This window comes from Eleginops maclovinus, chromosome 18 (assembly GCF_036324505.1).
Source record: "Eleginops maclovinus isolate JMC-PN-2008 ecotype Puerto Natales chromosome 18, JC_Emac_rtc_rv5, whole genome shotgun sequence".
Lineage (NCBI taxonomy): Eukaryota > Metazoa > Chordata > Actinopteri > Perciformes > Eleginopidae > Eleginops > Eleginops maclovinus.
In genome coordinates this window covers 26,014,351-26,036,570 of record NC_086366.1, presented here as the reverse complement: position 1 = coordinate 26,036,570, position 22,220 = coordinate 26,014,351, and the positions used below count along the sequence as shown (strand labels likewise).

General features: G+C 41.0%; 1 protein-coding gene and 1 long non-coding RNA gene across 2 annotated transcripts; one reads left to right on the top strand and one right to left on the bottom strand.

The window, feature by feature from the left end:
• Nucleotides 1-243: 243 nt before the first annotated feature.
• Nucleotides 244-1,834, top strand: LOC134879877 (uncharacterized). Its single transcript, XM_063906432.1, has 2 exons — nt 244-645; nt 862-1,834. Exons 1-2 carry the CDS (start codon nt 298-300, stop codon nt 1,492-1,494), a joined length of 981 nt encoding a protein of 326 aa, XP_063762502.1. The 5' UTR covers nt 244-297; the 3' UTR covers nt 1,495-1,834.
• A 114-nt stretch (nt 1,835-1,948) lies between these two features.
• Nucleotides 1,949-3,726, bottom strand: LOC134879846 (uncharacterized). Its single transcript, XR_010167876.1, has 3 exons — nt 3,431-3,726; nt 3,025-3,199; nt 1,949-2,770 (listed from the first exon to the last, which is right to left on the bottom strand). It is a non-coding gene; the product is annotated as an uncharacterized LOC134879846 (long non-coding RNA).
• Between the last annotated feature and the right edge of the window lie 18,494 nt (nt 3,727-22,220).

The window sequence follows — 22,220 nt, the reverse complement described above, 5'->3', positions numbered from 1 at the left end:
TTGTAACATGTCATGTTAGCATCCTCTTTTCTGCTAGTGGGCATTTTGGTGGGACCTCGGCCTTGACTAGTATTAGTCTTCATCACATTATCTGTAGTTTCTGTCGTTTTCATTTTCTCCGCCTCTTCATATACACGTAGTCTCCTTTTAAAGTCGATGAATGTAACGTTATCTTCGTTTTGCGTTACATGAACAGCTAATGGCTTAAAAGAGTCTAGTAAACCACCTAATATCACGGCTATAGAGCTCCTGCGGTCACGTGACTTTTGGTTGGGAGCCACCATTTTGGCAGTCAACATGACCACCGGTGCCAGTGTTTTCTTACCGAGCGAGTATACTTCTCATTTTAATTCAAGTGAAATTCGGCTTTATAGTACAAAATTAGAGAGATTAAATATAAGCGACCCATATAATTCACCCGGTGTGCTTTTCAAGAGCATAACCTCCTGCTCTGAAGACGATGTACCCGACTTGCGCTACGCAGACATCCACAGCTATCTTGTAAGCTTTCCATCAGTGTACTCAGGAGACTCCCTCAGAGCGTACAAAAGCTTGGAGGCTTACAAATGGTGTCAGTCCGGCTTCGTAAACAACATTCAACTGTGGAGTCTTACATCCAAAAACTTCGGCATCATCACTGCAAGGGTAAGTATTAAATTATTCCAGTTTGATAGGCAGTGTCACGTTAGCATTGTTTGTTTATTAGCTTGGCTAGCTACGGAAGTGTCACGTTAGCATGTTTTTTAGCTTGGATAGCTACTGCAGTGCATCTGTAACTTGCTAGTTTGTATTTTTGATCGTACTCAACCAAAGTGGCTGGCGTTTTTTACCTTTATTTATCTGTTTTGGAATTTCATATAGGTTAATCACTCCCAAAGGCTTAATGAAAGTCAACTAAAGCCATGGGTGGTGGTGAGGAACGACGGTGTTGTGCTGGGAGCCCACTGCAACTGCACAGCGGGACTCGGGGAGAGCTGCTCTCATGTGTCAGCTGTTCTCTTCAGTCTGTGGGGAAAAAACAACGCAAGGCACGAGGAGATCAGCTGCACATCCAAAAAATGCAAGTGGGCCTCTCCCAGTGAGGATGCTGCGAAGAATGTGGAGTACCTGCAGGGCAAGGACATCATATTCAACCATACTCAACAAAATAAAAAGGGGAATTCCACCAAGGGTACCTCTGCGCCCCCATCTTTCCCACCCCTGACTGCTGCTGAGCAAACACAGTTCTACCAAAATCTCTCACAGTGCCGGACTCAAGATGGGAAGTCCTGCAGACCTGCAGTCCTGTCAGTTGTTCGCGGGTACGCCACATCCTATGTACCCAAGGCTGTCAAGCTAGATTTACCTGAACCCCTTACCAGTCTGTATGACAAGAAGGCAAGAGACCTGAACCTGGCTGAATTACAAGAGCGTGCAGAAGGAATATTTGAGGACTTGACTGTCACTGAAGAACAGGTACATAACATATTCTGTTTACTAATGACTGAAATCTAAGATCTACCATGTTATGTGCACGTGTACTGTGTGTGCGCTATCTTGCAATGTAAATGAGAAACTGTTTGGATTGCCATGTTTTCAGAGTGATATTGTAGAGGAGGAGACCCAAGCACAGTCCAAGTCCAGAATTTGGTTTGATCAAAGGAGTGGTAGGGTGACAGGATCTACCTTCAGAGCAGCAACAAGAACAGACCTCAGAAAGCCAGCCGTGTCTCTCATAAGACAGATATGTGACCCAAAGTCCCATGTTTTCAGCAGTGAGGCTACCAGGTATTCATGGGCAGAGAATTCCAGCCAATGTCAACATGCAGTTGAACATCCTAACATACTCCAAATAGCATCCCAAAAGTTTCTGCCTTGTTGTAAGGTGTCAGCTGATGTTCATCATCCCAAAAGTAATGGGCATATGCCCATTACTTTTGGGCATATGCCCAAAACCATAAACCCCCTGTCTGCCAAAACAACATCCCCTGGGAGAATATTAGGTAAAAAAGTACTGTGTTCTGTAATGAACTTATCACTGGTGCGACCTCCCCATCCAGTAGAAATGAAACAAATTGAACCTTGAGGGCAAATGGCAATTAAATATTTCATGGTGTGATGTGATTTGTATCTTGAGTAACACTGCGCACTGGGTCGCAATCTACTTGGTTTCTCTAGAAATATTTCAAAGCAATCAATGATACAAACAGTCTTCTCGTAGTCACCATTTCTAAATACATATGGAAGAGATGTTCTTAAAGATTCTCTTTCAGGCCACACCACTAGGCTTGGCACCAGTCTACAATACATCAAATTAACACAGTTTTTGAAGTGCCTGGAGACAGTAGTTGGGTCGATGCCAAAATAAAAACCCAAAAAGTCAAATGTTAAGTTCATTCGAAGCTTCATCAAAGTCAACATGTATTGTTGAAAACATGTTATTGATGATTTAACTTTGAGAAATGGAGCCAGATATTGAAAAATGGTCATGAGACATGCATAGGTTGCCAGCCCAGTGAGGACATTCACCTTTTTATCATTGTTATTTAAACTAATCTCTGTCAGGGTCTTCCTATTAATCTTTTCCCTTAACAACACATTTTCAGCCCTTAGAGCTTGGCATTCTTGCTCAAGACTCTGGATGCGGGTACAGCAGGTTTCAGAGGTGCATGGTGGTGTTACTGGTTCAGGCTGGACAGGATCATCGGCTGAGTCTTCCAACGGATCTGTGATGGGGGGCTCCTTCAAAGGCTCTGTGATATGGTCTTCTGGGGCTGCATCAGTTGATGTCCTGATGAAAACACAGAAGCAGCAAAATAAGCTTTCATGCATACAATACTGATGGCAGTTTGACATGTTTACATGTTTACAGTTTGACATGTTTAATGGAAATCATATGATATTAGCCTTCATTAAATGACTGGTGTGACGTTATTGTTTATAACCATATCACGGCAGTTAACTATTTGAAATAAAATAATCTGAATAACACACCGATCACAAGTAGACCCAACATGTAATCAGACAGGAGTTTGATCTACCCACCTTTGACGGATGGCTTCTGCAGATATCTTTGCCTGCTCTACTTTGTGCAGTTTAGCCTTCTGCCTTCTGTTAAAAACCTCCAGTCTCGTTTTATGTCTCCTCTTCTCTGGAGATGGAAGGTAATCGAAAATTGAGGGGATAAAATCCGGACTCAACGGATTATCACTCTTTCTCCCTACAAAATAAGAAGGAATATTTCAACACGGGTTTGTTTACCACTAGCTTGCTACAAGCTAACTTGCTAACTGGCTAGGCTGCGCCAGAGCCACACTTGTTGAGTTAAAAAGGGACATCACAGTGTCCGTTAGCTATAATAACTGGGTGCTACTTCTTAAATTAAACTAATTAAATTTAATTAAACTGACCAGAAACTTTTTGTAGCATTGTACTGTATTCCTTCACCCACCTGATATGAAGTGATCACTGCATAAGCGAAAGCCAACGGCCGGGGGGTCCCATCTTTCAGTCTTTTTCTGAAGGCTCCTGGCTCTTTTAATCGCTCCAATCCACTTCTCCCTCCTCTCCGCGTCTTTAGGAATGCGATAATACGATACACCTTTCTTTTTCCCACGCCTATTTGTGCAACCTGGTGCACAGCAGTTATCCACCATCCTTGACAGTCTGCCAGTGCCTGTCAATTTACTGCCGCGATGACTGCCAAAATGGCTGCCCCTGTCGTATCTCGTCACGTGACCAGCATATATGACATCATCTGCAGGAGCTCTATAGTCAGTCCATCGCTCATGGTCTCACCTGCATCTCTCAGGGCCGTAATGATGTTCTCCGCCCTTATTAGGTAGTCCGTAACACTCTCGTTTTCTGCCACGTGTAGCTTGGTCAACGATGTATATAGATTTATTATTCCCGGCTTGCTTTTTCCAGAATAATGTTCTTTCAGAATTCTTAGAGCCTTCCTGCCATCTTCAGCGGCATCATGTCTGATCAGCGATAGGCTTTTATCATCTATCAGTCTTATTAACTCAGCATAGCAATCAGCAGTCTTCTTTCTATGTTCAGCTAGTAGCTCCGGTGTATTGTCGGTGGGTTCATGTAAAATAGTTTCCTTTAATTTCAGGATATGTAAGCAGCTTAGGAATCTGGTTTCCCAAAGGTCATACTTATCTTCGGATTCATCGAACACGAGCTGTGGCGCCGAAACTCCCGTTGCTCTGCTTGCCATTTTACAAGCGTGGCCGATTAGCTTGCCTTGCTATACTCTGTTTAAGCTAGCTCGTTAGCTTTCGCGTTATACGTCGCGTTAAACTTCTTCCGACACTTCTTCACTTAACTCCATGTTGGTCCATATAGTTTGTAGAAGTTCCGTGTAATACTTGGCGTTAAACTTCTTCCGAAAAAAACTATCTTATATCCAACTTTCCCTGGGCCCATAACCTGTTGAGCATGGAGGCGCAGTCTTCCTTCACTCACGTTAGTGGAGATTAAGCAAAGAGTCATTCCTTCTCTCTTTAGCCTTCATCCAGGCATATTTATTTTAGGAATATCAACACTGTAGTTTCAATTACATCCCTCGTGTCTCACGCACGGATCATCACAGGTGATTGAACAGACAGAATTTACGTGCGCCGTGTGGTGACGTCACACATTACGTACCATACATGGAGTAAGGGCGCATCACAAACTAAAACTTAACATGCATGCTGACCAGTGCTGGGTGTAACGCGTTACAGTAATCAGAGGCGGCTGGCCCATAGGGGGCGCTGGGGCTCTGCCCCACCTGCTGTTGAGGGGAAAAAATATTTTTTGCATATTTTTTTTTAAATCAATGTCAGTTTTACTTAATAATGTGTGTGCCTACATGCAATTTAAATCATTTAAACAACATTTCCACCAACTAACACTCATTAAACAGTGAATTTCCACTGACAGACAGTGTATCATTCTCTCATGGGGCGATCGGCAAAGTGCCCCTGACCGGCAGCTAAACAGCCAATCCGGTTATGGTTGCTAGGGGGAAATTATGAATAATTGGCCTATCAACGTCGCCAAATTTAACGCCGGTGGGGCGATGGAAATTTAGCCCCAACTGCTACGTAAAATGCGTGAAGGTTTAGGATTGCTGTAGCTACATAAGGAGCCAGCGATAGTTTTTTTTCGTAGTGCGACTCCCAGACTCTGTCCTACGCTGCGTGGGGAAAAAATACGCGCGACGACGCTTTGTTGTTTCTCTCAGGCTGTGACATGCAATGACAACTGTATGGCACTGATGCTGTTTTCTCCAAGTAAATGCATTTTTCCTTGAGAGAGGGTATTAAAATAATCTGTTTATGTAAAAAAAAATTGAAAATAACTTGGTTCTAAATTCTTTGTATATGTTACATTTTAATAGGAAAGTTCTGTTTCATTCTCTCTTCTCAACCCACACTCACTCATTCACTCACTCACTCACTGTTGATTTGTATAGATACAGCTGACATCATACCCTTGTTGTTAATTTATCCCTTGATTGTATTGTATAGTATTTGATAGCATAAAGTCTAATATAGCTGTAAATTGTTACTTTTTCTGTGAAGCTGGAAACTGTGAAATTACATTATTATTGTGGAACTGTAGTCATTTTCCGACTGTTCATTTGAATGCTTATGCTAGATTAGGCAGGGAAATCTGTTGGCACACTAGCCCCACCAAGATTTTTTTTCACCAGCCGCCACTGACAGTAATGTATTACTTTTTTACTGCAACGCAGTAATATAAGGCATTACTTCTGAGATGTGGGTAATATATTACCCGTTACAATTCTCAGTACCGCAGTTACAACACATTTTAACCCCAAATGATGTGGTGTTTTATTTCTAAGACTTCACAAACATCGCGAGACATTCCGACACCAGAGAAATAATTGTGCAGGTAGAATAGTAACTCAGTAAGCCTGTTTACTATTGGTTAAGAGGGCTGCAGAAACAGATTCACAATGCAGAGCTGCAGGCTCGCAATGCAGAGCTGCAGGCTCACAATGCAGAGCTGCAGGCTCACAATGCAGAGCTGCAGGCTCGGAGAAAAGAAAAGAAAGAGACAGGAGTGCGCGCAGGCCCAAACAACAGAAGGTAACTCTCTCTGGGTCTGCTGGTTGAACCCTGAGAAGTTGAGAGACTCGTGGCAGAGTGTTGAAGATCTGCAGCCTCTGTCCTCTGTGGAATTGCCGCCTTTTAGAAAGCTTGTCAGCAAATCCCCGTTAACACACCAATGACAAGGTGAGCTAACGTTGAATAGAGACTCGTTCATATACAGCAGGTTACAGGGCCGTGCAGAGGCTCCACTAACATGTTATTAATAACACACAGAGACGTCATGCTACCGGTATCACATATTATTCAGCCCACTTAAAAAGAGAGTACGTTTCATTTCTAGCTCTTTTCCTAATGTTCAGCATGTACTGCCAGATAGATAGATAGCTTTAATTAATGAGCTGCAATAAACTACATTTTAGCATTTAAAGCCATATTTTAGCAGTTATTTTGGTGAAAGTAACTCAAAGTAACGCAAAAGTAGTGTAACGCATTACAGTTCAGAGACAGTAATAATGTAATGTAACTTATTACTTTAAAAAGACAGTAATAAGTAATATGTACTGTATTACATTGTGGAAGTAACTTGCCCAACACTGATGCTGACTGCAGTTGGTGTCAAGGTGGGGTTGAACTGGTGCTCCCCTGATCTGAAGATGATGTCGTCCACATTCCGTATTTTTGTAGAATAAGTGATTGTCATGTTCTTCTACACGAGTCCGATCATCTGCCATGCTGGATGTTAGAGAATCTGAGGCTTCACTTTTACTAGCGATTTGTTAATCCAGCATAAATGTAACTGAACAATACATGTGTGATTGATATATGCAGAGGGGGGAGGAGTAGCCTACTCAGATCTTGTACTTGAGTAAAAGTAGAAGTACTCAGATCTTGTACTTGAGTAAAAGTAGAAGTACTCAGATCTTGTACTTAAGTAAAGTAGAAGTACTCAGATCTTGTACTTGAGTAAAAGTAGAAGTACTCAGATCTTGTACTTGAGTAAAAGTAGAAGTACTCAGATCTTGTACTTGAGTAAAGTAGAAGTACTCAGATCTTGTACTTGAGTAAAGTAGAAGTACCAGAGTGTAGGAATACTCTGTCACAGTAAAAGTATTCTAAATGTTCCTCCAGTGAAAGTAGAAAGTATTCTCATCTAAATGTACTTAAAGTAGCGACAGTAAAAGTAGTCATTGTTTGATTGGTCCATTTCAGAATAATATCTCTGATATGTTTTATAATGATTGATCATTAAAGTGTTCTCAGAGCTGGTAAAGGTGCAGCTAGTTTGAATGGCTTTGTATACTGCAGGGTAGCTGCTGGATTTACTCCAGGTGAACTAAAGTCTGATTTAAGGGCTGATTATATTTACCATCATTCATCCAGATCTGTAAAGTAACTAAAGGGATTAAATGTCAGGGTTGGGGGAAACAGGACCCAAGTGCAGTAAATCAAGGGGAGGCAGGTAGGGGTCCAAACAAAAAGCGAGCTTTATTTGAAAGCTGTTGATGAAAACACGAAGCAAGGGGATTACAGGACAACAAAACCACTTAGCTTGACACATGAAGGGCGACAGGAACAGGAAGGTATCATGAACAAGATCAGGTGAGAAATGACGATGACAGAACAACAGGCAAAAGGGAAACAGGGACTAAATACACAAGGGTAATCACAAGACGAGACACTGCTGGAAGGTGGAGGAGAAACACAGGGGCAACAGGTGAACACAATGACACAATCAGGAGGGAAACGCAGACAGGAAGTGAAGCTAAACATGAAACGAGGGGAAAACATTTCAAAATAAAGCACAAAACAAGGACATGACATTAAATACATGTAGTGGAGAAGAAGTACAGAGTAGCATAACATGGAAATACTCAAGTAAAGTACAAATGTCTCAACATTTTACTTAAGTACAGTACTTGAGTAAATGTACTTAATTACTTCCCATCTCTGGATATACTGTATGTGGAGCATGCACCGTCTAACAAACACAACCCAATATCTGTTTGAGAAGTTCTTTGTATGTTTGATGTATCTCTGAGCTGTTTTATTCCCTAGAAGCTGTACAGATAAAGGCTGTTAGCAGTTAGACAGGATGAGTCAACAGGTTAAGTTCTTTTTCTTCTATTTTAATTGCTAACACCTAAAATGATGCAGTTTGAAGTGTCTGTTTGACCTTTTATGACATATTTTAGTTAGGGAATGTCATTCGACAATCATCTCTTTTTATTTCAGAGTTAAACATAAAGAACATAAACAATTTATTCTAATGAATAGCATTCTTTTATCATGAGTTTTGCCTGAGTAACTCAAACCACAACTGAAGCCACAGGCGTGATTATTAAAGCTCAACAGAGGGCGCCACAATGCAAGCACAGACTTCAGGACCTGAGATCTGCAGATACAGTAGGAGTGATGGTTGGAAGTGGAAGGAGGATACAACACTGGAGGCAAGTTAACAGCTTATTAAAAATATAAGATAATATAACAGCTAACCGTACAGTGCTACCAGGTATACCGCTCAAACAAGATGATTAAATGTGTCTCAGTGAGTCGTTGAATGGTCATGATTCCTTTTGTAAGAGGTGAAACCTGACATCACACACACACACACACACACACACACACACACACACACACACACACACACACACACACACACACACACACACACACACACACACACACACACACACACACACACACACACACACCTTTTTTGTCATTATTAAAGCAATACAAAAATGTGCACTACGACACACTAAACTTGTACATTATTTTCACTTTAAGGTGCATGTCCTGTATATCTGCACGTATGTAACCATGGAATCCATATCCCAGAATATACTAGACAGTTTTATATTTTTACAACAGCTATAGGCCGAGCTATGGCGAGGTTGTAAAAACCTGACGTGCTTCACTTCCGCAGAAGCGCTCCCTTCTGTCCTCTCCTATAGTGATGCTTGTTTTCCCAGTGACACAACCATCACAAATGAAATCCTCCAATCTTATAATTATTGATCTGTCCTTTTGTTCCTAGTCCACTTTAAATGTTGTTCTTTTAGCATTTTTGTGAATATGTTTGTCACACAATTGATCTATAAAAAGTGAAAATCCTCCAGAAACTTTAGAACAAAATATTATTTCTCACTCTTCATAAGGTGAGTAATGATGTCAAAAGATGAATTAGTAATTAATCTACAATTACAGTAAATCATGTACATTACCATACCAACCTTTTTTTTAATCAACTTCCTGAATCAACAGGAGTGGGTAGACAGTGTGTGTGTGTGTGTGTGTGTGTGTGTGTGTGTGTGTGTGTGTGTGTGTGTGTGTGTGTGTGTGTGTGTGTGTGTGTGTGTGTGTGTGTGTGTGTGTGTGTGTGTGTGTGTGTGTGTGTGTGTGTGTGTGTGGGCTGAGCCCAGTGAGTCACCCAGCAGCTACCTGAACACTGCCTCCGCTTTTCATGCTCACAACACGTCCTGTTTCTGAGTAGTTCTGCTTAAGGTGCTTTTTACCTTAATGACTTTTCCCTTTGAATTCTGGGTAACTGATTCTCCAATGACATTCTCGCAGTTATCTTTAAGCTTAAACTGTTGTTCCATATCTCTAAGAATGTCCCCTTCACTGTTATGCAATATGTGATCTTTCAGGTCGATTACCTTTAATCCAGAAAAACACTAAACAGATGCTTAATCATCATATGTTTAATTTGGTCAGAATCCAAAAGGCGCCGCAAAACACAAGTTAATGGATTAACAAATAATAACAAATAAAAACAAATATAAACAAATGATTTCATACAAGACCTGTTCACACCTGGGTTAAATCATGCAACACAGCCCACCTATTATTATTATTATTTTTTCTTTTATTCAGCAAAGAGGTTTGCTATTTATGGCATTTATGCTGGTCATAAAGCACTGACCTCACCAGCCAGCCTGGGATCCTGCTGCTAACGGTTTATATCAGCTCTGTCATCTAGAGTCAGTTTTGTAAACTCACCATTCTAGATGACTGAAACACCATGTGGAGAATTACAAATTCTCCAGCATTGCATTTACTCTTGCTTTTGTAATATTTCTTCCTGCTTTTATAGTTTTTTATATAAAAAAATCTACTTAAGAAATTTAAGTAGATGTTTAATAAAACAGCTTTACAATATTTTGTATTTCTTTTGACTAGAAGTTTGTGATTTAATAGTTTTTTTTACTTCTTTTCATAGTATAAATGTATTTCTATCTGCCCAATGAACTATCCAGAACCCAAACTACTTTAGTTTGTCTTACTTCCAACCAAAAATGGAAGTAAAAATTTATTTTTCTCTTTTTTCAAAAAAGTCTTTATAAAGGGCGTTTCTATAGTATATTGTTCACTTAAAACAGTCGCTTTGGACAAAACAAATCATAAATCATAAACAGATTAATTGCTAATACAATCTTAAAACAAGATTATCCCAACGAAAGATTGAAATAATAATAAAGAAAAAAAAAATCGGAAAAATTCACAAATTTAGAAATCTTAAAAAATACCTGTTACAGCTTTTCATTTGTGAGGATTTACTTCTTTTCTTAATATCTGTTTTCAAAACCAAGGTTGGGCCGCAATGGTTTACTAGTTATTGGGACATTGTGTAATCACTTTACAAAAACATTAATAAACCGGAGGATGACAGTGCAGGTTACATTTGATAAAATGTGACATTATGATGTGAACTTAATAACATTTTGATCATTCCACCAGCATCAAAGAAGTCAACAAAATAAACAATACAATTTGATTCCTTTTATATTTACAGTGAAAATAGAAATACATATTTTGCACCACTTTTGTCACAGGAGTCACACAAGTCCTCCAGTGTCATTTGACTACACATCAGCATCCTCCATGTGGTACACACCTGTAGTTTGAGCAGAACTGTTGTTTAGAATCAGGGTTATACCCAACTTTAAATGCTGAATATGAAAATGCATGTGAAGAGACCAAAACTAATAATGAAATCAATGTTTAGGGTTCAGTAAGTAAGTAAGTAAGTAAGTAAGTAATACAAAAGTATTCTGGTCGTAACCTAGTTTTAGTATTTCATTTAGGGCAAACCTCACAGGTTCACACCCACGGGTTACCTGTGCACTGACTCCTACAACATCTCCCTCCTTTTTCTAACTTTCTCAAACACACACATGCACGCACGCACGCACACACACATACACACACAGACACACACACACACACACACACACACACACACACACACACACACACACACACACACACACACACACACACACACACACACACACACACACTTCCAGGATCTTAGGACAGTCAGTTGTCATGGCGGTTAGAGGATGTAGAGAAGGAGGTTGGAGTTAAAGCTCATGCTGCAAATCAGTCACCACCCAACTGACAGGTTACTGCACATGCTAACCCAAACTAAACCATCATTTAAATCTCGTTCTAACAATCAATCCTAAAACCCAATCCCGTTAAACATTTCTCTGTAAAAGTTTGTACTCGTAAAAATATCCATACTTTCCAAATTGTCTTTACTCAAATTCTAAAAATGTGTATTGTCCTTTATAAACGGACATATATACAAGAACACACTCACACAAACACACACATCACCTGGACCACACCTAGCTGTCGCAGCGCAGTGTGCCACAACAAAACATTCCTTCAAGTCTGAGTTGCTCAACTCCTGACGTACGATAACATTCTATTACCCAAAGCTTGAAAGCTCTTCTTGGTTCCTATGAATATGTTGGCATGTCAACAAATGTAGAGATATGCATCCACCTTAGAGTACTCAACATTGAAATGAATGTGACAAAAAGCAAACTAAAACAGAAAACCTTCCTAAATTTTTCCTGTCCTTATTACTATTTTTACGTGTAAGTACACACAGACAGGACACAGTTAGGAAACACTAAATAGAATTGATTTGGACAGTAACCCATTTTTTTTTGTTCACCCTTCACCCAGGACTGTGTGAGCTGGACTCGGTGACCATGTGCGGGGGAGTGTGGGGGAAGGAATGGAGGTGACAATGGTGAGGGGGGCAGAGGGGAAATGAGCAGTGAGTAAAAGAACAGGCCGTTCAGCCTCAGATGAAGGCTCACAGATAGACTGATACTGATCTTGGGGTTAAAAGCGGTTGCAAAAGGTAGAAGCTGGTGGAGCAATTAGGAGGGGGCAGTAAAAACAAAGCAGTACAGGTAATAAAAAATGTGCGGGTTTAATAATGTAGGAAGGACTGTCTGAGAAAAAATACCATGAAATAGTTTAAACACTAAATCTAAAGATGTCAGGGTTTGGGGATATAGGGCCCAAGTGCAGCAAAAAGGGAGGCAGGTATGAGTACAAACAAAAGGCGAGCTTTATTCCAAAGCTGTTTTACAAAAATACAAAGTTAGGTAAAGTCCAGGGCATGAAAAACACTTGACTTGAACACATGAAGACGATAACGAACTGACAACAAGACAAGGGAGACAAGGACTATTTGAACATGAGGTAGGGAGCCACAGGTGGAACCAATCAGGGGCAAGGCAGAGGATGAGAAGGGTGTCTCGGCCGGACGACCCGGGGGCAAGGCAGAGGACGAGAAGGGCGTCTCGGGCCGATGGCCCACGGGCAAGGCAGAGCACGAGACAAAGCACGGACAGGCCTTGTGGCAAGGAACCTCCGGAGGCCGGAGACATGGGCCGAGGCCACGGCGAGGGAACTCCGGAGGCCGGAGACAAGGGCGGAGACAGGGGCGGAGGCAAGGGCGTAGACCATGGCGAGGGAACTCTGGAGGACAACCTGGAGGACAGTGGAATAGCTCCGGAGGGCGGCGAGACAGTTCCAGAGGACGGCCTGGAAGGTGGCGAGACAGCTCCGGAAGATGGCCTGGAAGACAGCGGGATAGCTCCGGAGGGCAGCGAGAAACTTCCGGAGGACGGCCTGGAAGGCGGCGAGACAGCTGTGGAGGACGGTCTGGAAGGCGACGAGACAGCTCCGGGGGACAGCCTGGAAGGCGGCAAGACGCCTCTGGAGGACGGGCTGGAGGACGACGGGCTATATGACGGGCTGGAGGAAAGTAAGGAGCACCTGGAGCAGGAGGCGGAAGGGCCACCGACGTGACATGAGACGTTGTCGGCGGGACCCCAGTTGGTACTGGCATCAGCGGGACCCCCGAGGCAGGACATGGTTTTGGCGGGAACCCGGGCAGTAATGGTGTCAGCGGGACCCCGGAAGAGGCAGTTGCAGGGGCCGGCAGCACCACTGCCGGGACATGAACTAGAGTCAGCAGGACATGAGCTTCAGTCGGCGGAGCCCACGACTGGACAGGGACATGGATTGGCGGGACCCCCATTGGAACAGGTGATGGCAGGACCCCCAACAGAACAGGAGCAGATGTTGGTGAGACCCTCATTGGCACAGGTGCCGGCAGGACCCCCAACGGAGGGAAAGCACACAAAGGGAGGCGGAAACACGAGGGCAACAGGTGACAACAATGAAACAATCAGACACAAGGAAAACCAAAAGACAGGAAATGAAACTACACATGACACAACAAAGGGAAAACATTTCAAAATAAAACAGGAAGTGCATGACAGGACTGGACATGAGTGACTTGACTAAACTAAAACATACAGGACCAACACCTGAAACTAAACAAGACATGACATAATATAAACATGATTAACAAATTTGACGAGACATAACAAAAGAGTATTAAGGTAAAAAAATGCTGATGTTGTGTTGTAATGTGGATAGGAACCATTAGTTTTAGTAATCCCACACTGACCACAGACATACAGGTGAAATTGTGGAGAGGTCAATATCTCAACCCATTTAAATAAAAACACTTGCTTTGCAACTCTGCCTGTTCATCACATTGATCTAAATAAAACTCAGACAACCCTAACACAGAATAGCCAGTTTCCTTTGAAGATGAAGTGAAATTCAGTGATGGTCGAACACTTTGACTTTCAGTTTGGTCTGCGTTTTAGCCACACTCATCTCTGGTTCTTTAAACTTGGAATGTCTGCAACTAACAGGAATTTTAAGACCAAAACATGTGATGGACAACAAATCATTTTTGTGTTGAAACTTCAATGTGGACAGTTTTATTATACAATCTGAGTGCAGATGCAATAACCAGTGGACTGTGTGTGTGTGTGTGTGTGTGTGGTGTGTGTGTGTGTGTGTGTGTGTGTGTGTGTGTGTGTGTGGTGTGTGGTGTGTGTGTGTGTGTGTGTGTGTGTGTGTGTGTGTGGTGGTGTGTGTGTAGTGCAGGTCAGATAGAGCAGGTAACTGATTACTCAGTCTGGTCGAACCAGGTCCGTGTGTGGGAGGGAGGAGGGGGGAGGAGAGGAGGGAGGGTGTGCATCCTGAAGGTATATCTTTATATCCTCATTAGTTTAACCCTTAAAGCTTTCGACCCTAAACTTTACACCCTGACCATGAATGCAAAGGATTTCCTCGGCATTGTTGTGTTTAAAGCGTGCTTTTGTTCAGTTAAGTCACAAGAAAAACAGACTGTGGGAGCCAAGCTCTTTAAGAAAGACTAGATTCCGCGGTTTGGACAAACAAAGATTTGGCCACTGAGGGTTTCAAATAACAACCTGTGCTTTGGGTTTAGAATGAGATGAAGAATTTCTTTAATAAAAATCTATTCAAGTTACGTAAGCCTCTTTTCAGACACCAAAACCAGACAGATGTACAGATGACATGAGTCATACAGCAAAATGTTGATAAAGAGATCAGTTGCAGACAAACTGATGTCTTGACTCTTTAACTGCTTGAATCCTGTCTCCTCTGTCCGGCTATGGAGTACGAGGAAGTGAAGCCAAAGTGCTGAGGTTAAAGGTGAAATTTGTTACCGTGGCAACCTCTTATAGGTCAGTATCAGGGGTCTTATCAGTGCTCTCCAAACTCCTCTGCCTGACAGCACTGAGATCAATATGATCCCCTTCACATTCCAGCTCATTTGAATTGAGAAGCCCAAATAAATTATAGGAAATGTTGAGTTGCAATAACTGTTTTTGTGTAAAATTAAAGCATTGATTTGTTTCAATATTTGGAGTTTAACAACTCATTTCCCCCTTGCCTCCCCCTCAGTGATTTCACCTGCAGGGCTCAGTGCTCTTTGGTCCGTGTGTTGCATCACTTACGGTATTTCAGCAGGGGTTAGAATTTCCCGCTTTAAGATCAATAAACCACAGCTGCACTGCTGCTACTTTGAATGTTAGCATTTATACTGCATTACTAATACAGTGCCTTCTGATCCACCACCCTCCATCATCGCTACAGCTACAACTATACTAAGTACTGCATTACTGTCAACTAATGATATTTTAATTTTACAAAAATCTACCGCCTCACTAGAAAAATGTTTATATTGAAACATTCAGTAAATGGGTGGGTCCATGAATCATTTGGGCTTTGAGCAACTCATGATGTGACGTCCTCGGGTAGTTGGGTTTTATGCATCATAATGACTAGTTTGTGACGCCTCCTCCCTGTGACATGTCATCATCAATGAAACAATAAAAAAGTAAGCATAAGAGGCACATCAAAAAGAGTGTGTACTTAGACTTGTACTTAACAGCACTGTAGTGAATGTAGTAACTTTTCACCTGTTTCAACTACTACTACTGCTACTACTACTTCTACTACTATTACTACCACTTGTATTTTTTTTTCCTCTTGATTTTCCTCTACTATAACTGTACAAATACAGGAACTAACAGTAATTCCTCTACCACTGCTATCACGTTCTCTGACCTACCACACACAGGCTAGGATGAATTAAGTACGGGGGTTGGAAAAGATACAATATAGTATCATTACAACAACAGTTATACCTAATTATGCAATAGCCTCAAACACTAGGCCCGATAAAGATAAAGGACATTGGGGTAAAACATATCAATGAGGGAGTTAAGCCACTCTAAGCCCCCTCTATGAGCTTTTACCTACAGGGACAATCCACTTGCTTTGCCCAGGGGCCACTGTGGTAAACTGACAGTAGGCAAGCAGCCAGTTTTATTCAAACATTATTATTATTAATCAGATACATTGACTACATTTTGAAAGGTCAATTACTTGTCTTTCTGGGATTTGAGGATATTTGTCAGGAGGATATGGACACTGGCTCCAGTATCTTGAGGGAATAGGCTTAACCCGGTTCGACCGCCTCACTAGGAACACAGCCCTGTCTGCTGAGAGTAGGGCAATGATGTACCGAGAGATTTCTGAGAATTGCTCAATAAATAATCTATTAGTGTATTTCTCATCACCTATACTGAGTTTTTGTAACATGTTTATCTTGTACTGGTGGGATGTAATAGTTTCTTTTCACCCAGCCTTCACCAGGTGGCTTGTTGTTACTTCTTCTTCTGGTTTTCTATTTCCATCTTTATGCTCATTTCCTTCATTCAGTTAACTAGTACAAATATTAAATATGAAAAATATTATGATTAAATTAAAGTGTAGACAACAAAGCCTCTCAGAGTCTCTCTGTCTGTCGCTGTCCCCACCCCCTTAAACTCACCCCTCTTATCAGTGTGTATCCCAGCCAACCCCCACCCACCCCACCTGTAGCGCCAGGCCACATCGCCACCATTACTCATTAACCAGGACTTCCTTTTATCCAGCCCAGACACCCCCTAGGTCACTGCCCGAACCAAGCGTTTAGTTTCAGGTGCTGCTCCTGCAATGCTGATAATATTCTCAGCCCAACCCACAGATAAAAATATAGAAAGTAGTTATTTGTACATTTTTATTTTATAAACGTGTGGAAATCAATCTTTATAAACAGGCTCTTTGGGACCTCAGGACCTGTTTATTGATACTGTAATAAAATGAGAGTTGTAATTCTTGCTCTGTCCACACGGTCACACAGCAGCACAGGACTGATAGATCTGGCTTATGGTTTAGTGGAGTGTTGATGTCTGATGTATGAACAGGATGAACACATCAGGATCGATAATTGTGAGAGGAAAGAGATTTCCTACTTTTTTTTTCACCATATTGTAGATGCTTATTTTTTTTTATGATAATACAACTAGGCTGTGACAACGGCAGTACTAACTGAGCATTTAAAGCTTGGCCTCAGCTCAGTTCTGGGCTTGCATTGTGGATCATTTTAGAAAGTAGAGATGTACTTGATAAGCTGATACCTCACTGTACGTAGAGAAAGATTAAAACATTTATGTCTCGCTCGTGTTTATAGCATTCTGTGTGATTTTATTATAAAAAATAATACTTCCAGTCTTTAATGTCATCAAGTCGTTAATAACGTCAGCTGTCCAGGTAACAAAGCTCTCCATAGCTGTAGGAATTGTCACTCGTGTGTATTTAAAGCAGAGGAGGAAGTTGGCTGAATTTTTATTAAACGGGTCTAGATGGGACGCCTCAATAAAGAATCCCACTTTCAACCTTAAACCGGTGTTTTTATTAAACCACAATGATTAAGGTCCCCGAACCTTAACCAAGTTGTAAACCCAACTAGATTTTTAACTTGCCAGATAAACAAATTATCTTGCTGTTTGGTCAAATTTTGAGTTTATTTACATGTATGTATTAACTGAGTGACACTCCTGGGATTTTTAAAAGAGATACAAGAGATGAAATTATATAATTCATTTAAATTCTAGGACATTTTGTTCCATTACTAAAAGAGTCCCAGTTGACAGACAGTTGTGGTTTGTTGTCTCGTACTTAACATTAATGTTTATATGATGAAAATGTGGATGAATCAGGTGATCAAATTGAAGTTATACATACTGTTGTATCCACTGTACTGATTTCATTTTATGGTAAGCATAAAGCCTCTAACCGTCAGTACTTAGCCCCTCTGCGGCCGGAGCGACGGGGACCTCCACTGTGGCCGGCAGAAGATCAATTATGTCACATGAAAGCTCACAACATATGCACTTGTAGGTAGTTAGGAGAGCGGTGGTGTGCAACATGCTTTGAACAGATGCCATTGTGGATAAAGACCCTCCCTCCATTACCGGCTGTCGGTGCAACTCCACTGTTTATGAGGTTTTGCTTCATTCGACCAGGTACTACTACATGTCCTATTGGATACTCCAAATATTCTTTCTCATCATTCTGAGAACATTCTCTGTATGTATGTAGAAAGGTACTGAACTTTTTAAAAAAGGGGGGGGCAAGCGATATCATTTCTTCCTGCAGAATATTTTATTTCTAGAATCAGCGCTGCTAATGGCATACATCTCATGCATTTTCCCTGATAAGATTTGGTTTCTGCTCAATGCCTGACCGATAAAGAATTATGCTGAAATAAAGAACCGGGGCGAGGGCAGGAGGCAGGGCTAAACAATCATTAATGCAGCAGGTATGCCCTGTGTTGTTATCAGCTGGCAGACAGCCAAGCCCCAAGCCGAAAAACAAAAAAAAAGTCTTATCAGTCGAGGTCGGCCCTGCTCCTGACTGCTCAGGCCTTGAGACCTGAGAGTAAACCGGGGAAAGTCTGCCATGGCTTTGAACCGCTGGAACGAAAGGATATGTCCTGAAATAAAAATGCCTATGACACAGATGCCCTGATCTACTGAGACTTTTCAGAAAGAGTGAAAAAATTGGACAAAAAAAGTCCAGTCCCAGTTTTAAAATACAATAGTTTCGCTCACTTTTCTCGACCTACGACCCAAACAGGCACACTGGACTGGAAACCAAATCTCCCGGGCAAAGCTAACACTCAAACTTAATCAGTTCAATCCTAGTTTTATATCACAATGTAACTTTGCTGAACAGTTGAATTACGTAACGCATAAATTGTTGGTGTTAGTAAGGGTTGTACGTGCATTATATATGTGTGTCTATCTCAAATCCTTATGAGAGCACCAAAAAAGTATTAATCTGCTGTTGAAAATAGGCCCAGGAAATTCATGATGTACTCTTGCTTTAGTGATAGCTACTAGCTAAAAACTAGAGTGCCCAGAAAAATAAAATGTTTGAACCTTTAAATAAAGATATAGTGGGATGGATTTGTTAGCTTTTGTCTTATTGAGGATTCTCAATACAGAATTCAGAAAATATTTTAGACGACTGTCTCTACAGGGCTCACAACTTTAGTAGCAAGGAGCTAACAGTGCTAAAAGTAAAAAGCAGTACAAACAACAGTTCTGAGAGAGTTTGTAGTGTTAACCTAATGTGGAACAAAAAGGGTGAGCGTTATGCTATCTTGATAGCTTTGTAGGTTGGGACAGAGTAATCAGCATTAACCGCTTTATGAGTATAGTGCAGAGTGGCAGCGCTTAGCTAGCCGCAGGGACTAGCATACACTAGCATTCATGTGCAGGCTACGTAAACAAAGCTTGGAAATCAACACATTCAGAGAGTGTGTGACTCAATTACTCCAATATATCTTTACATAGCAAATTCTTATTTCTTACTATATATTTGCCACCAAAACAAAAACAAACATGGCACATTGTGCTTTTAAAATGTTGCCATGTCTGTTGTTTATGTGCGTCTGAGGTTGTGGATACATTAAATGTTGGCGTCTTTTCTGTTTTTCTGTCCTGTCAGAATAGTTGTGATTTCTGTAACACACAACCCCCCACTCATGCTCGCACTCACACACATACCCCTCTTCTCTCACCCTTGTCGATCAAACAAGGGTGGGGTTGGGGCAGGGTCAGTCTGAGGCTTCTAACTGATCCCATCAAAACCCATCAACTGTGTATAGTATGAGTGTGTTTGCACAGTGGTAAAAACCTGAAAGAACCCCCACCTCCGCCTCCTCTTTTTTCCTCCATAAACCCTCCCCTTTACCCAGAACCTCCCAGGACACCCAGGTGTGACTGGACACACACACACACACACACACACACACACACACACACACACACACACACACACACACACACACACACACACACACACACACACACACAGGATTTAGGAGAAAAAATATTAATACACACTGATCGGTTCCTTGTCAAGCCTCATGTATGTTATTTTTATGCAGATATATGAAACTGTGTTCCACTCTCTGTATCTCAGTTCATGAGTGTGTGTGTGTGTGTGTGTGGGCTGAGACCCCCGTCCCCTGCTCTGACAGATAGAGCCGGTGCTATTAGCTCAGTGCCAGGTGAGTCTATGAGTAAACACAGCAGACAATAGGACCAGCCCATCTCCTTCTGTCAGCCCGGCTCTGTCAAAGCCAGCCATTGTTCTGCACAACCTATGTCTGTGTGTGTGTGTGTGTGTGTGTGTGTGTGTGTGTGTGTGTGTGTGTGTGTGTGTGTGTCTGTGTGTGTGTGTGTGTGTGTGTGTGTGTGAGTGTGTGTGTGTGTGTGTGTGTGTGAGAGTGATCTCAATTAGAATATACCCCACTGTATACAGATACAGACACACACACCGACATACACAACACATGTGAATGACTCACATGCAGACCATACAATGAGGATGAGGTAGACACCAGATGTAGGATATGGAAGATACCTTTTTTTAAATGAAGATATTATTTAACTTTTGGACAAAACTCTTTGTTTTTAGAGATTAAAGGTTGCCTTTGGTTAGTATTAGACAGAACAGTAACAACTCAAAGGACTGCATTTGTTTTATTGAAACATTCTTAAGTAAATGATACTTTTTTTCACAAGCATTGTGCAAATACATACTCAAAACCATGCCATATTTCATCAGGGTAAAGTGCTTGAGAAGTACAATATTGAACATACATATATATATATAAATCTAATGGGGAATTTTTAACGCAAATTGAATAGAAAACTAAATGCAGGTCTTAATATCTTTAAGGAATGTATGTGCTTAGATGTTATAGGTTACTTGTGTTTCTTTGAATGATCAAAGGACATTGTGTGTACCAGTAAGGTCCAAATGTGTTGAATGCATTTACCTCCACATATAACATTTAGAATTCCGATTTATACCTGCAATAAAACAAGTCTGGAATGTTATGACGGACATTTTTTGTCTTTCATCATTAAGGTCAAGAGGTAAGTAGCTCAAATACAGTGTTGACATTACAAGGTAATACATCAGGAATGTGCTCTTGCATGTGTATGATTGGACGATGCGGCGCCCTAGATGACGCCATGTTGCGTTGATGACCCTGCGTTGTCACTGCTGCTGCGCCGACAGACTGGCTCCATTCAAATGAATGAGTCAGTCCGAAATTGGACCGAAAGTCATTTTCACTATCTTATGATGATGATGCACTGTTGCCTTGCCTTGCGTACTGCCTAAACCTAAGTAGTGCAAGAAGTATTCAGAGCCTTTACTTCGGTACAAATACCAATACTAATCTGTAAAATGACTCTGTTACAAGTCAAGGTGATGACTTATACAATAATAAACACAACAGAATACAACATTTGCTTTACATTAATGAATCACAACATGAAAAATATCTTATATGTATTTGTTACTAATAAAAACATAGTTATATAACTTCCTTTAATGTACAAATATTTTCAAAGAACCATTCTGCACTGAGTACTTTTACTTTTGATACTTTAAGTACATGTTGTTCATAAAACTTCTGTACTTTGTTTAAATAACATGTTGAACAAAGAACTTTTACTTGTAATTTAATACGTTTAGACTTGCTAATAATTACTTTTACTAAAGTAAGTAAAGTATCTGAGTATTTCTTCCATATGCAGTTGACAAAGTAAACATGTTAAAGATGTTGTCATGGAAGTTTCAGGGGGCATCCCTACGATGATCAGCTGAAACATCCATCCTACAGTAAGGAGTTACTGCCCTCACTGGAAAAGTACCTGCTACCAAAAGTCTATTGTTTGTTGATGATGAGTTGAGAGGAAGCTTTTGGGATGTAGTTTATCTTTATAGTAACTGTAATTATTTAGTCAGTTATTTTGAAGCTATTTATAGGTTAAATTACCTAGGTTAAAGTTTGAAGGAAATGTGAAGCGTTTATTTTACTGTCAGATCCTGGTTGAGCCCATATGGGTCATGAACCTTCTGCTTAATAAAATCAACGGATTGGGAACTAATGTGAAAAAAATGTCATATATCCAGCTCAAACTCATGAAAACTATGTGAAAGATTCTAGTGTGGTATTTTGAGACACCATAAATTCTAAGTCAGTGCAAATAAAAATGAACTTTAAAGGCAAGAGAGCGTGCTATCATCAGAAAGCCAACCATACTCATTTAT